A 16,600-nucleotide genomic window follows, 5' to 3' on the forward strand; every position below is an offset into this window, starting at 1 on the left:
TCGAGACACCAAGGATAAAAATCCTCCCAATTCAGTCCAATTTAGATATGATATATAGAAGCTCAAAGAATCTTGATATTGCAAAGAACGTTGTATGTAATGATGTCATTGAAGAATCATCTTTATCCGCATATTGAACCCATGGTACAAGACTTTCCGAAAATAATATGTAACAATAGTCAAACAAGATAAATACATGATGTAGTAGAATTATTGTTCTCCGATATTCTATAATTATTTTCGCGATGTGGATCTGTCAAGCATCATGTGATAAGACCATCTATGCATGTAATAATGTGCAAGAAACACTATTTAGTAAAATGGGAGTAATCACGATGAAGTTAACTTTTTCGATTGAAATATTTTCATACACTATCCCAATCCATGAATGCCATTTTTATTAAGCACTTCAATTTCAAACTCACTTGGTTATTGTTTAATTTTGAACTTTCAGAAATTTGGTTGATACCGAATAAGAATTCTATGTTAATAACGTAAGTATCACATCAGTAGCAAAAGTAACTAGATATATGATAAACTTACAATCCCACTTAATTGCTTCCCAACTTCAACTGTCACTAAAGTTTTGGAGTTGCACTTATAACTTTTTAAACTGAACCACCCATAGCAAATAGGTCGGAAAAAATTCAGTGTTCACAATATAACATTGGTTACCCTACTCTATTCCATTACTAGACAATGTGGGACTAACATAATAATATATTTCAAGCATCCCCGACAATCTTCACCTTGATTGAAATAGACATAGATCTCGCTCCTTAGGAAATCTACACAAGAATATCCACCTAGGTGAATATATGACTACAACTTGTTCAATGTCTAATTTTCTTTAACTGCTCCCTACAACATAGATCTTCTGAGTATCCTTGATGATGTTACTAAGAGCCTAACTCTCCAAACTTGTTGTGTAGCTTCTCGTACCGCAATCAAATGGAATACGCCACCTAGTCACCTATTGCTAGGAAGTCTTTTGATATATTGGAACCTTTACACAAATGTTCACCAACAATCGTCCTCTTCAATACTCAGTCAAACTGAATCTTGGAGCTTCCTTGGAAAGCCTCAACCGCTACCACCATCATCTACTCTGACAATCCTAGTTCAAAAGAACTGTCATACTCCACCATAAGAAGTATACCCACATCACACACCTTGCATCAATGTTAACTAATGTATGTGTCACATCCTTGCATATAAGCCGATGCCCATGTCACACCCCTGCATCTCTACCAATGCTCGTGTTACAACTTGCATCAAAGTCAATTCCCATTTAACACCCTACATCAATGTCAGTCAGCGCCTCTGTGCTTTTGTGGATATGCTAACAATTAAGATCCTTCACTATGACGTCCCAGACACGCCATTAGGATCTTTCACTTCCCATCTCAAATGAGAAAATTCTCTCAACATCTAGATAGATATTGTCAGCACGTGTCTCTGGGTCAAACTCAACACATGAGCCCCTATCACCACCTTGATCCTAATCCAGTACATGAATTTATGGGATTCTGGACCAACACATGTATCGCTCACACCACAGTTCCGCCATGTTTTTTCTCCTTCAACTAATCTACTTTATCCTAGCACAATACCTTTGATGCACCTTTTCTAGCCATCACTCCTTCACCATCTTTAGCCATTATGTTGCGCCTGGGTTCAGAGCCATCTACCAATTGGCTCTGATAGCAATTGTTTGTGCAGCGAAAGCGATCGTTGTGTAACGTTGGCCACAAGCAATCAAATAAAGTGCATAGAATAAACAGAAGAGAAGAAACTAGAGAATTTAGTAACGGGGTTCGGCCAATTGTACCTACATCCCCGGAGCGCTGAGCGGTTACGAAGATATTATTAGAGAATAAAGATTACAAACTCTAGCACGCCCATGGGCCCACCTGCCCATGGGGTGTTTCTATTTGGTGCTTATATCTGGTGCACATTATAACAAGGGACTTAAGTCCAATATAGAACATTGGTTACTCTACTCTATTCCAATATTAGACAATGCGAGACTAACAAAAAAACATATTTCAAGCATCCCCAACACTAGATTTCCCCTTCTTTTGAAACCCTTACCAACAATTTGTTTACTCGATTACCATAATTGATTACCCATCAATTAAGTTGAAACTATGAGTGAATAAAAACCAAAGAGAGTGAAACACACTGTTGAAATTAACCATTGTCTTCGCCATCCTAGGAAGCAGAGAAATTACGACAGTAGCGGTTCCTCCTCGACTCAAGATGGCCCACCCGAATTTAATGGGGAAAACCCAATGTGATTGGGTTCGGGTTTTACCCGGGTTTAAATTTCGGGTTCGGGTTTGGTATAGAAAAGACCCTAACCCGAACCCGCCCCGAAGTAAGGTAATTCAGTTTAAAATTGAAATTTCTATCATTTGCCAATTGTTTTTAATTTCTAATTTTACTTTACATACTATTGGATCTTCAAACATAAAAGAAATGAAATAATACAAGAGAAAATAGAAATGTTAGAGAAAAATTACACGAAAATAATATCATATTTTCCTTAATACTTTATCATTTTTGGGTTTTTTCCGGTTCGGGTATGGTATTTATATTTTCAATCCCGTTGAGTTTGGGTTCGGGTTCGAGTTTTGAATTTTGGGTTCGGGTTAGGGTTTGTGAAAACCCGACCCCGATTCGCCCCGTTGCCACTCCTAGTGGCAGAGCTAATATTGAGAGATATCCTATTATACCCTTGTTCTGAAAGCAGATAGCTTGGCCAAGTTTATTGGCTGCAAGCTGACCTACATATGCTATGCCATTATGGCATGGATGGTGGAGCAAGGTTTTAATTTCCCGCTAGAATTAGAGGCACAAGGGACCAACACTTTTCCTAAGCTTCACGGTAGCATTTCCCCCTCTCTAGTATGAGAATTTTATGGCAACTTTCAGTATAAAGATGGAAGATATGTTAACATTGTTAAGGGAATGTTGATAATTTTGGACGAGGAGTTGTTTTTGGAAGTTGGAGGCTTGGCTAGTGATGGCTCTCCTCTAGATGATTGTAATAATGTGTTGTGTAATTCTTAGGACTCTACTTAGATGTATAAGTCTTTCCTTAGAGGACCACATTACTATGATCAAGGTAAGCTAAAAAAGGTTGGATCCATGACCGTTGAGAATAGGCTTCTACATTATCTGATTGCCACCATTCTCGTTTAGTGAAACACAAACCATGCTCAACTAGCTGGTAATGATCTGGAGGTGATATATGTTGTTAAGGAAGGGATCGTGTAAATTGACCTGCTGAGATTCTTAAAGTGATGTCTAGCATCCCGTCAAATTCACCAAGATTTCTGGCCAGTGGGATCTTTATCTCTCATGTTGAGATTGACATAAGTAGTAAAGAGACAATTGTTGTAAATCTAAGGGAGCTTCTAATTGATGTCTGATCCACAAGCTGAGTACTTAAAAATATGGTGGACTGTGGATGTATCAGGAAGCCTATCAGATTACGGTTGAGATTTTTGATAAGGAAAAGGATGCAATTCCAGCTGAATAAACCCAAGCACTACTACCTGATGAGGCTCCTAATATGCCTCAAGTACCATCTTTTAGTTGTGAAGAAGTTCTTGCTCTTGACCTTTGCACGATTTTGATGAAGACACCAAGATCACACAAAAAAAAAAGGAAAGAGGAAGAATATATTGAAGACAAAAGAAGATCAAGTTTCAATTAGAGTCAAAGTCTTCAATAAGTACTTCTATATTTTACACTCTAAAATAATTAGAAAGCAATGCTCAATTAAAATTGAAAAAAACTATTTTGAAATGAAATTGAAAACTCTTAGATAAAGTTAAACAATTTTGAAAAAGCTAAGTAACAGATTGCAGTTAGTACCCCCTATGAACTCTTCAAAGGTAGAAAACAAAATATTTTTCACTTGCATGTGTTTGGTTGTAAATGTTTTGTACTTAATAATGGTAAGGATAACTTGGGTAAGTTTGATGCAAAAGTGGATGAAGGAATTTTTCTAAGTTATTCTCTTACAAGCAAAGTTTTAGAATTTTTAATAAGAGAGCTCTAGCCAAGGAAGAATCTGTTCATGTAACTTTTGATGAGACTAATTCTTCTATGTAAGAAAAGTCTATTATAGATGATGATGATGGCTTACCTAGTTCACCCTTAGAAAGTTCCATTTCATATACCCCAAGGAAGAAGGATCAATTGAAAATAGATGGTACCTTACCTTCACAAGAAGAGCATATTCATTCTGATTTACCTAAAGAATGAATAACCCATTGATATCATCGTATTGACAATATCATTGGTGATATAAGTAAGGGAGTTACCACCCGCCTTAAGTTGAATGGTGCTGCTTAACCATGACATTTGTCTTTTAAATGGAACCATCCAAAATTAATGATGTAATCGAGGATGAGCACTGTATTCTTGCTATGCTAGAAGAATTTAACCAGTTTGAGAGAAATAAAGTTTGGAAACTTGTTCTTAGACCTAAGGATAGGCATGTCATAGGAACACGCTAGATCTTTCGAATAAATCAGATGAAAATAGTATTATAGTGAGAAACAGAGCAAGACTACTAGCCCAAAGATAAAACCAGGAAGAATTCCCTTGGGTTGAATTCCCTTGAAATGTGATAATACTAGTGCTATAAACCTCACTAAAAATCATGTGATGCATTCCCGAACCAAACACATTGATATAAGACATCACTTTCTTAAAGACCATGTCCAAAAGAAAGATGTACTTGTGGAATTTGTTGATACAAATGACCAATTAACACACATATTTACTAAACCTTTGGCTAAAGAACAATTTTACAAGATTAGACGAGAATTATGCATACTTGATGAAACTTACTTGTCCTAAAATTGATTTATATGTTAATATGTTTTGCTTCATTATAATAATTATATGCTTACTTGTGCTTATTCATGTTTAAAAATTCTTAATTTCACATGTTTGGGGTATGTAATTGATTACTACTCCTAAGTAACCGATTATCAGGCATCATATAGCCTGAATATTCAAAATTTGAAGATGGTAATCGATTACCCTTTCATGTAATTATTTAATTTTTAAAACAATGGAGAAGTGTAACCGCCTAATCACTTAGATTAACCAATTAAACTTTGCAGTATATAAGGTTTTTTCTCCATTTTTCAAACTTCATCTTCCTCATTACAACTCCTCCAAATTGTGGTAGTCCCCCACAAACTCGAAAAACCGTCATTCTCAACTGTTTTGAGTAACTTTTGAGATTATTCATATCACATTTTCATTTCCAAACAAATTGCAACCTTCATTTTCGTGTTTGGTAGCTTAAATAAAAAAACCCCATTCTCAAAACCTAGTATCTCAAAACTTCAAATTCATGGCTTCAACTTCAAAAACCAAGAAGCAGTGAACCAATGTGACTCCAAGGAGGCAACAAACCTCGTTAGAGACTAATCCTTTGGAATTGGCTCGACTTATTACAAACGAAAAACGACACAAAGTGTTCACGAATAATTTCATGCAGAAACCCATTTTTGCTCCAAAATTTGGTAAGTTATACTCTTTTGAGTGTGATGATATCATTTTCCCGACTCTTCTTAGACAACAGAAATTGTTTAATCTCTATGAAATGCATTGTGCCTACTACCTGTAACTTTTAAGGGTATTTTACTGCAATTTGACTTTCAAGAAGAAAACAAATCTTCTCTTTAGTCAAAGGCAAGGAACTTGCCATCGATTTTCGAACTTTAGGTTAAATTTGCGACAACATACCATACATAGGGACTATAGTAGAGTCAGGTTTACAGTGTGATGAGTTAGAAGGGTACAACAAACATGATTTATAATACTCTAAGTGTAGATATTCCAAGAAGGAAATTGAATTATGTAAGCAAAGGGAAATTGGTGATACCATAAAAAGTAGAAATATTCTTTCTGTTGGAAACTTAGACCTATTGGATTGTTGGCTTCATTTCATTCTTAGTTACATCATAGTACCAAAAATTGCAAATAATTCTCAACTTAATGGATTTTGTGCATGCTTGGCCAGACTTATAGAGTTGTTTTGATTAGGATTTGCATAGTTTATTTACTTCTTTGTTGTTGTTGTTCTTGAACTTGTTGGTTGTTTGTTATGTAATTGGACTTTACTTTTACTCTCTGCAAATTTTGAACTGCTTATGTTTACCAAGTTACAATGCGATGGTATTTCAAATTTATTCGGTTTTATAGCATGTGCATTTAATTATTATGGTTCATTATGCCTTGGCTTCAAAATAAGTCAAAATATATATTCTTACCCATTTGGTATATCTATATGTATATATTGTGCTGGAAACCTAACTTTTCCTTCTTTTTGATGAAGTCAAAAGGGGAAGAAAATTGGAGTTTGTACTTTTTCTGTCAACATTTATTTCAGGCACAAACTTAAACACATAAGGGGAGCATACAAGATAGAGAGAGAATACAAAGTAAATCATGACAAATTCTACGAAGTATGCTGACTTCAGAAAAAACTACAATTTCAAAAGGTGTTGGTTTGTCATCATCAAAAGGAGAAGATTGTGAAGAAGATCTTGCTCTTGACCTTTGCATGGTTTTGATGAAGACACCAAGATCACATAAAAAGAAGTAAAAAAAGAAGATATGGCAGACACAAGAAGATCAAGCTTCAATTAAAGTCTAAGTATTTAATAAGTATTTTTATCCTTTACACTCTAATATTATTAGTAAGAAATGCTCAATTAAAAGTGAAAAACTATTTTGAAATGAAATTCAAAACTCTTAGACAAAGTTAAACAATTTTCGAAAAGCTAAGTAACAAGTTACTTGACCTGAGTAAAAAGTTACTAGACCTAGGTAATAGGTTACTTGAACTGTGTAACAGTGAGTAACAGTTTACTGAGACAATGTAATAGGTTACCTAACTTAGTAAAAAGTTACCCAACAATTATTACACAGTGTAACCGATTATTGCCTTGCTGTAACTGATTAATTCTCGTACATGGAGTATGAATAATTGATTACATCATGGTGTAACCGATTACCGAGAGCTATTATAACCATATTTTCAAATTCAAACTGAACAACTTTCATTCAAACTCTATCTTTTTCATTCCAATCATGTCTCAACTTCATGGAAGGGTATATTGGTTGTTTGGAAACCTATTTAAAGGCATTAAAACTCTCGTTTGAAACACACTTGATACAATCTGATTACACGATTTTCATATAGAATTCTCTGCACTTTTATTGCAACTTTTGTTCTAAACTTTCAGAATTCTTTCTGAAGTTGCTTCAAGTGCAAAGTTCAAAACTTTTCATACTTAATTACTTTAAAGAGCACTGTCTACTAAGTGTATTAAGTCTAAGGATTGCAAGTTATAGAATTGTTATATCTTATAAAGGCAATCCTGCCACATAATTCATTCTTCAACATATTGTAAACTTGTCATCACAAGAGTGTGGTGAGAAGGGGAAAAGAGTATTTGGAAATGTTGATTTCCAAGGGAGTTAGGTATTCGTGAGTATGTAAGGTACAACGAGTATCAGAGAGAGAAATTTGTAATTACAACTTAAGATATCTAGTAAAGAAATCTCTTGTGCTGCAGGAGTACTAGATGTAGCCTTCGGGAAACAAGAAGGTGAAACAGTATAAAAAATATATGTTCTTTCTCTCTTCACTCTATTCTATCTCTGTTATTTTGAATTATTTTTTGGTAATCTTTCTTCAATAATTCCGCAGCATAAACACATTGATATCTTAAGCATAAAAATTGATCATTGCCTCATACAACTAATTCAACCCCCCTCTTAGTTGCCATCGAATACTTACATTGATTTGGCTCATTTGGATGTTATGGATCAACTCCTTAATGAGCGCATTGTTAATAGAATGCAATCAATGGAAAATAGACTTTAGGCAAGTTTTTAGCTTTTGTTTCTCTTTGTTCAAGTTCGGCGTGTGTTTTTAGTTGTTTTGCGCATGATAAATTGATTCGAGCTAAAAAAAGCAGAGATTTGATGCAAGAAGAAAGGAAATAGGTGTTAGGATAATCGGAAGGCAAATTGAAGGACCAAAGGAAGTTCAAAGTATTGAATCAAACATAATGAAGGACGCCATTGAAGCCTGAAATGAAGAAAAAACGACAAAAAAGTGAAGGCAGGGGAAACAGCCAAGCCGTGCATGGGTCCACGATCGTGTATGAACTGAAAAATTTCATCCCCGACTCAGAAGATTACATGGCCAGGTCGTGCCCCTATCCCATGGTCGTGTACCCAAGCCATGAACTTAGACACATCCATGTGTTGGAAAACTGCTGGAATACCAATCAATGAGACCATGGTCCATGACTACGCCATGTGTTGGCCCACAACCAAGGATTTACTAAATCATTTCTTAATTTTCAGATTTTGAGATTGAACTTCTTGGGCTTAGCCTGATCCCTTGTTACTAGGATAAATGAGGGTTCTCACCCAATAATGGAACCACATTTTACTCTGCTTAGAATTTTGTAATCTCATCTCCATTATGAGTGAGTAATTCTCTTTTTTTCTAGCATAGGGGATATGCCCTTTTATATTCAATAAAGTCTTGTCTCTACTTTGATTTCATTGAGTGTTGTGATTTGAATCATTAAATTGATGACTTATTCGTGTGAGATGTTAGGCCAACAAGTTGCACTCTTAGATATAATGGAGAAGGATCGAGAGATGAACCCAACTATATGATAATTCAGTTATTCAAACTAGAATCCTAAGTCACGAGAGTAGTCTTAGGATTGTCGAGGGCTTTCTAGGAATTCACTTTGGTTGCTATGAAACAAGTGGATAGAAAGATCCAAGTAAATGATTCGACTGATAATCGTACCATGAAAGTAGATGTGACTTCAATTGAGTACACATGTTGGAGCTCGAGAGAGGAAGACACATATTAAAGAGCAATTTACCCTCACAACTTGAAGTTCATGAAAAGAAGCAAAATCAAGGATTTGCGAGTGCAGAAGCATTAACCTTATCCTTGGAACTCCTCCTAAATTAAATCTCAATTATTTTACTTTTTTCATAATAATTATTATTGTCAAACATTCCATTATTTTCGATTTCATTTTAATCCTTTTTAGAGTTAGGTATAATTAATTGATAATAATTAATCGATTTCATTTTAATTAATCCTTTTTTACCTGACGAGAAAATCATGGACTTGCAATTTTCCCTATCAAGGATCATGTCAAGTTGTCAACTAGACACTTGGTTGTACTTCTGCCTTTCCTAAGATCATTGTCCTTGTTTAAGTCAACCATTGAATGCCTTGGGCATATCCTGTATGGGACCATGTCTGACTTTGTTCCTTTTGAATGGTGTAACTACGAAATTTGAATATTGTTGGTAGCTCTAGATGCTCATGGTAGTGTAAACATTATGTAGGTTATCAAAAATCAAACACTAATTTCTATAGCTTATGGGTCTTTGATACTCCTCATTTCTAGTTTACACCTTTGCTAAAACAGATCTCCAATTTGGAATCACATGCATATCTACTCCATCCATGTAGGAATAAATGGTGGTAAATTTACAAGGTTGAGTGGATTTCGGTTGGCGAAAATATGTATTTGGAAAATTGGATAACTAGAGGACCATGTTCGATTATTGTTTTAGAATGGAGGGGATCTTCTTCTTCATAGTCAATGCCAATGTACCAAGCATACACATTTGGTCTTGGTCTAGTTTTATAAATAGGTAGGGGTTTAAGGATGTTTTGGTTTATGTCATGTTTTTAATGAATGAAACAATATCTTCCAATCTCTTCTAGTTCAAATGAGATTTTCAAAATGGCCATCTTAGAGAGTCAGATCTATGAAGGGAAGTTGTCTTTTGGTAAATTTTGGGTAAGGTACTCTTATGGATAAAAAGTCTATACTTTATGGGGGTGGTGGAATTTGGTTTTCTATTGGATGAGGGATTTATGGTTGTTGTGTGGGTTACGAATATTGTGATGGAGTAGTATCAACAACATGATGTAGGCTAAGTACAAGGGTTTACATAACTAACCCAACAAACATGTTAGCATAAGGAGTTCCTCTAAAATCATTGGGGACTTTGCCTTTACAAACAATAAAGCATTATATTATGATATGCAACAAAAGATAATGAAATACGAATTACTTCCAATATAGCTAATGGTGAAAACGTTTAAGTAAAATCGACACCTTCTTCTTTAGAATAATGTTATGCTACCAATTTGTTATTATCTCTTAGCACATTACCTTCCTCATCAAGATTATTATTAAAAACCCAAATGGTTCCAATAATTGACAACTCTTTGGGTATGGGCACTAGTTTCCAAATATCACTTTGGTGGAATAGATTCAATTCTTCTTGCATTGCTTGAATTCAACCTTCATCAAGTAGAACGAAATCTACATTATTTGGTTCTTTTTTCAGATACCATTGTAGAATGTTGTTGCTCTATGAAACTTGTTATAGTTCATATTCTAACATTGGGATTCCCAAAAATGATGTCTTTTCGGTGATAACTAATGAAGTTCCATGATCTTTCCTTTATTACTGGCTCTAAATGTCAACAAGTCGTCATCCTTGTGTCTAAGGTCTTGGAATATAGGCCTTTTTCTTGTCATATGACATGAGTAACCACAACCCAAGTACCAAAACATGCATTTCCTTTCCGTTAATAAGGAGATGTGCAACAAGGGTTATCTTATCTTTAGGTATACAAATATTTAGGTTCTACTCTGTTAGTAGACTTGGTAGGTTTATGCATGGTTTATTTATTTTTACGTATACTTTTTGAATGCATATCCACACTTGTCATACACTTTGTGTAAACACCCAATTTCGCCGACCCAAAATAAAAAAATGTGAAGGGCAATATGGTAATTTTCAGTTTATAACTCAATAATTATTTTTACCCATTTATGGTATTACATTATTTTTTATGATTTTACGAGGATATTTTGGTATTTTATTGACCAAAATATTTTTTAAAGAAAATTACAACCTCTTGGTGATTTTTAAATAAAAATGAGCAAAAAATATTTTTTTTATAAAGTTCAATGGTTTTTAAACAAAGTTCTATTGGATAAAAACAATATCAATATTTTTTAAATAAAATTTGGAAGTGATAATCAATTTTTGAAATCAAGGATAAGAATGTTACTAATTGTTATGAGTTTTTGTGAAATTAGGATGATAAGCTTATCAATATATTAAGAGTAAATCATATTGACATCTCGTGAATTTTAGTAAAATTATACAAACCATCCTTTTATATTTTACACCTATAAAACCCCCTTATTTTTATATATACATTACACTGACAACTCATGCATGAGAAATAAGTATAATCTTTAAAGAAAAAATGATGGTAAGTATAATTAGGTTAAATAAAATATAATATATTCTGGAGATAAGTCCAAATAGTGTATGAGTCAAGACATTGTTATTATTTTTGGTTCATTACAAAATACATCAATAATTCTAAGGAGATGTTGTTTAAATCACTCTTATATTATATTGTAACGACAAAAAATAATAAAAATGTATTGTCTCGCATACTATTTGTACTTAACTTAATTACACTCATCATCTTTTTTCTTTAAAAGATCACACTTATTTTTCATGTAGGGATAGTCAATATAATGTGTGTATAAAAATCAGTGGGTTTGTAGGTGTAAAAATGGAGGGATGATTTATGTAATTTTACTAAAACTCAATTGTGTCAATATGATTTACTGATATATTAATTTGAACATGACACATTGTCTATCACCAACCCTCATATTTCAATTTTACTAAATTTTACCAAATTGCTTGCTTTTGTTTTCTCCCTTAGGGTTTTGCATTCTCCCACTCGGCATGGAGGGGCTTCTCTCTTGCAGTCGTAAGGGTTGTTCCCTTGCTAAGACCTTTCCCATCTCTTTGTCTCTTTTTCTTATGGAAGAAGAGAACATGGTTTTCTCTGCTACATCAATTATCCCCAACCCCCTGGTGAAGCCACATGAACCTCCGTTGACCATAAATGTTACCCTCAAAGTCTCCTTCTGTGACAAGCTCATGGATAACGCTATCCCGTTGCCACCAAGAGAAGATGTGGACCTCTTGGCTAGAAATTTGGGCCGAATCGAGTTAGAAGAAGGGAACCGGTTGAATCCTAAAGTCTACATTGCTAATAGTGTGTTTGAAGAATTATGTAACCCATGAAAAGATGCTCTAGTGGTGAAACTAATTGATAAACATTTCCATGAAGGAGCGGGTGAAATCTGTTTGGAAGTTGGCTGGAAGCTTTGACATCATGTATGTGGATAATGGTTTATATATGGTTAAATTTGAAAGAGCTTTGGATCGGGACAAAGTCATGGAGAGGACTGTGGCTAATTTATGACCATTGCTTGGCTGTGAGCACATCGTCACCGGAGTTTGCATCTCCATCAGCTAAGGTCAACAAGACACTTATTTGGATTAGTTTTCCAGGACTCAACCTAATGTACTTTGACCCTAGTGCTCTGAAACTAATGGCGGCTGCAGTGGGTAAGCCTATAAAAGTTGACACCGACACTCAGAATGTTGAAAGAGGTTGTTTTGCGAGAGTGTGTGTGGAGATCGACTTAACTCAACCTATGGTAGGACAGGTTTGGATGCGGGCAACTGGTATAAAAAATATAATGTATTTTAGATTAAAATTGAAAAGGTATTCTTCAAAGATTGAAATAACAATTAAAAAGAATAAATATTTTGAAAAGTGAAAAAAATGTATACATTGAGTTTTATATTATGTCATGCATCATTCATCATTCATATTTAATCACTATTAAATCTTCACCAAAAATATTAATACAAATGAATATGAATAATATATTGAATGTGCATAAATCTTTACAGTAATAGTACATGAATATTATTTTCAAAATTCAAAAGAAGTTGAGAATTTAAGTATTACATTTTTCATACATATTTAAAAATTTTACAATGTATTTTAGTACATTTTAAAATTTAAAATGTGCCCCTTGGGATGATAACTGCAATTCAAATCTCAATAAAAGAATTTTTGTCGGGTCGTGATAGAATTTTCTCTAAGAATCTAACCTAAATTGATAAACATTTCGTAGTACTTGAAAATCTTAATAGAATTTTCTCTAAGAACCTAACCTAAATTGATAAACATTTCGTAGTACTTGAAAATCTTACCTCTTAAGCATTAAACTCAAAAATAGAATGTCCTTCCTTATTTGTTAATAGAGTGAATTATACTTACACATATGAGTTTTAGTGAAATTATATAAATTACTAAGTTTTTTTAAATCCTACATAAACTACCCATAATTATACATATACATTACACTGACTACCCTATAAGAGATAAGTGTAATTTCTTAAACAAAAATAGTGGCGAGTGTAATTAAGTCAAACAAAATATGGTATATTATGAAGAAAAATCCAAATAGTATAAAATTTGATGTATATTCATTATGTTTTATTCGTTACAAACTACATCATTAAGTTAAGGAGGTATTTAAATTAATTTCATATTATATTGTAACTAACCAAAATAATGAATAGTTACCGACTCTTATACTATTGGAATTTGACGTCAAAATATAGCATATTTTATTTGACTTAATTACACTCGTCACCATTTTTATTTTAGAAACTACACTTATCTCTCTTAACAAGGGTAGTCAGTATAATGTATATGTATGATTCGGGGTGGTTTGTATAGGTTTCAGAAAAGTCTGAGTGATTTGCGTAATTTATTAAAACTCGGGGTGTAAATGTAATTTACTTTAGTTAATACTAAGAGGATTAAATCTATGCACTGACACTGTAAAGATGTATACACAGTCAGTGCATCATCTACCGTTCATTTGGATTACTTTTTTTGAAAAGTCAATGATGATTGAAAATGAATGTTGGATGATGCAGTGACAGTGTAAAGAACTCTTACACTATCAGTATATACATCTTTTTCTCTAATATTAAATTAGTATCAGTGTTGTTAAAACTGTATCGGTTATCAAATCAAACCGGTTAGGGTACTGATATAGTGGTACAGTGATTCAAACGGTGGTTCAGTAATTAAACTGCATACCGATTAAACCAAACATACTTGCTTATATTTATATATATATATAAACCTATAACAAAAAAATTCGAATAGGTAGATACTCAAATTTATAATCCATATTCATAATCTACTCAAAATTCACATAAACAAACAACTTTAAGTCTTTAACAAATTCAAAGTCTAAATTACAAAACATATATCAATCCAAAAGTATCACTTAACAACTGCAAAATATAAATAAATGACACAAGTTCACAACCCACTCTACGAAACAAATAAATTTGGAGTTTTAATATTTAACACCAAAAAGTCAAAGTTGTCTCATATTGATATTATATTTTTCCACCATATCCTATATTCGGATAGTACTCCAAGATTACACAAATGTCACTAAAATTACACACGAATGTTAGGAGTCCAGTTCACCGGTTTTTCAGTTGAACCAGCCAGTACGGTACAGTTTAGTATTCTTCAACTCAAAATTAAACATTCTTGTACAGCAAGCACGTTTTTATTTTTCTATTTATTTATGTAGGCTAGCATGTAGTCACTGCCGAGTGTCTAGTTTGTATGTTATAAATGATAAATATAATATTTTGTATTAAATGTTTGTAATTTATGGTTGAATTTATTCAATTGGTGTATTGTTTAACTTTTTTAAATACAGTTTTAAAATAAGAAGATAATAAGAGTAAAATAAGAAGATAATATTATATATATTTTTGGTAGAAATAAAAAGATGATATTATATGTTTTTTTGGTAAAATTAAAAAAATAATGAACGCAAAATAAGGAATCATAAACTACACTATGATAGAGTGATTATTTTATGTTTTTTCTTTTTTTGAAGTAATATAAATACAGATAGAACACACTTTAATTTTTATGGAAAAAAGAGTTAAATCACATATATTTCTTTCTTCTTTCTTAATTATTTCCTTTATCATATAATGATGATGGGGTTAAGTTATGTATCATTGTATCAATTATTCCTTTTACCACAAATGAGAAAATGAAAGTCAATTTTTTTAAACGAAATATTTGTTCCTGATGACAAAAAATAATACTGTGATTATAGAATATATCTTTTGAAATGATAATGACAAAAAGGAAAAACAATAAAGATTTGATATTTTTTATATTATTTTATTTTATATAATTTAAAATCTAAATGATTCAAAGTTTATTTACCCACGCGTCTAAAAAGATTATCAGAATTGTAGATATCCCTTATCAGTATCACGAGTTTATTGTTAAAAAAATCGTGGGCCCACACCACACTTCCCACTACTTAAACGTTAGTAGGAAACTAAAAAGTCACACTCACATCTTTTAACCCACTTTACCAACGTCTTGAAATTTCGAACTCCTTAGTTTGTTCCTCTTCTAAGCCCTATTTCCACAATGTCCCAATTGAACGGCGCCTACTACGGCCCCGCCATTCCGCCACCGCCCAGATATTACCACCGCTCCGACGACCAAGGCTGCTGCTGCAACTGCCTCTGTGGCTTAACCAGATGCTGTTGCGGCTGCATCTTCAGCATTATCTGCAAAATATTAACCTTCGTTCTCGTCCTCGTAATCATCGCCGCTGTTATCATCTGGTTCATCGTACGCCCCAACGTGTTGAAATTCTATGTCACCGAAACCAACCTCACCGAATTCAACTACGGCAACAACGGAATTCTTGACTATAATCTCGGCCTCAACGTATCGATCCGTAACCCGAACAGCAGACTCGGCGTCTACTATGATGACATCGAAGCAACTGCGTTGTACGAGGATGTGAAGTTCGGTTCACAGAGTCTGGAACCGTTTTTTCAACATAAAAAATCAACAAGGTACGTGGGCCCTGTCTTCAAAGGCCAGCAGGCGATGTCGCTTGGAGAAAAACAGGTTTCGAAGCTGAACAAGGATAAGGATTCTGGGGTTTACGACATCGTTGTTAAGCTGAAGATGAAGTTTAGATTCAAATTTGGTTTGATCAAGATTGGGAGTTTCTATCCCAAGATTCGTTGTGATTTGAAAGTTCCTTTAAAATCACATAATGGGAACGGTCAGTTTGAAACCACCCAGTGCGGTTGGGATTACAGATCTATATTTCTGCATAAAGATTAGATCTGACGCCAATTTCTATATTTTTTAATATTTGTTTTTAATTTTATTTTATGATTTGTTCTGTTGATAACAGTTGTTCATTGAACCATAGTTGTGCTTCTAGATGTTTCATGATGCTATGAATTTTAGATCAATTTTATATATGTTTTTATTTTACATTACGGATCCGTTTTTAATTTACATAATATTTCACTGTTTTTAATTTACATAATATATCACTGTTTTTTAATTTCCATAACCCTTCTGTTTCATCGTGTATGTATCGTCTTGTTAATATAAGTTCCATCATGTTTATCCATGGATAGTTTTATTAGCAGAGAGTAAAAATCAAAAGAAGCAGAAATTTTTATTATGAAGAGGATTATGTATCAGTCTACAGAGTGCATCTTGGGATAA

The 16,600-nt window shown here is 33.4% G+C and overlaps 1 protein-coding gene across 1 annotated transcript; it reads left to right on the forward strand.

The window, feature by feature from the left end:
* Positions 1-15,395: 15,395 nt before the first annotated feature.
* On the forward strand, positions 15,396-16,365 carry LOC109340598 (NDR1/HIN1-Like protein 3-like). The gene has a single exon (XM_019578321.1). The coding sequence runs from the start codon at positions 15,491-15,493 to the stop codon at positions 16,202-16,204; it is 714 nt and encodes a 237-aa protein (XP_019433866.1). The 5' UTR covers positions 15,396-15,490; the 3' UTR covers positions 16,205-16,365.
* Positions 16,366-16,600: the final 235 nt, after the last annotated feature.

Source organism: Lupinus angustifolius, unplaced genomic scaffold (assembly GCF_001865875.1).
Source record: "Lupinus angustifolius cultivar Tanjil unplaced genomic scaffold, LupAngTanjil_v1.0 Scaffold_206_4, whole genome shotgun sequence".
Lineage (NCBI taxonomy): Eukaryota > Viridiplantae > Streptophyta > Magnoliopsida > Fabales > Fabaceae > Lupinus > Lupinus angustifolius.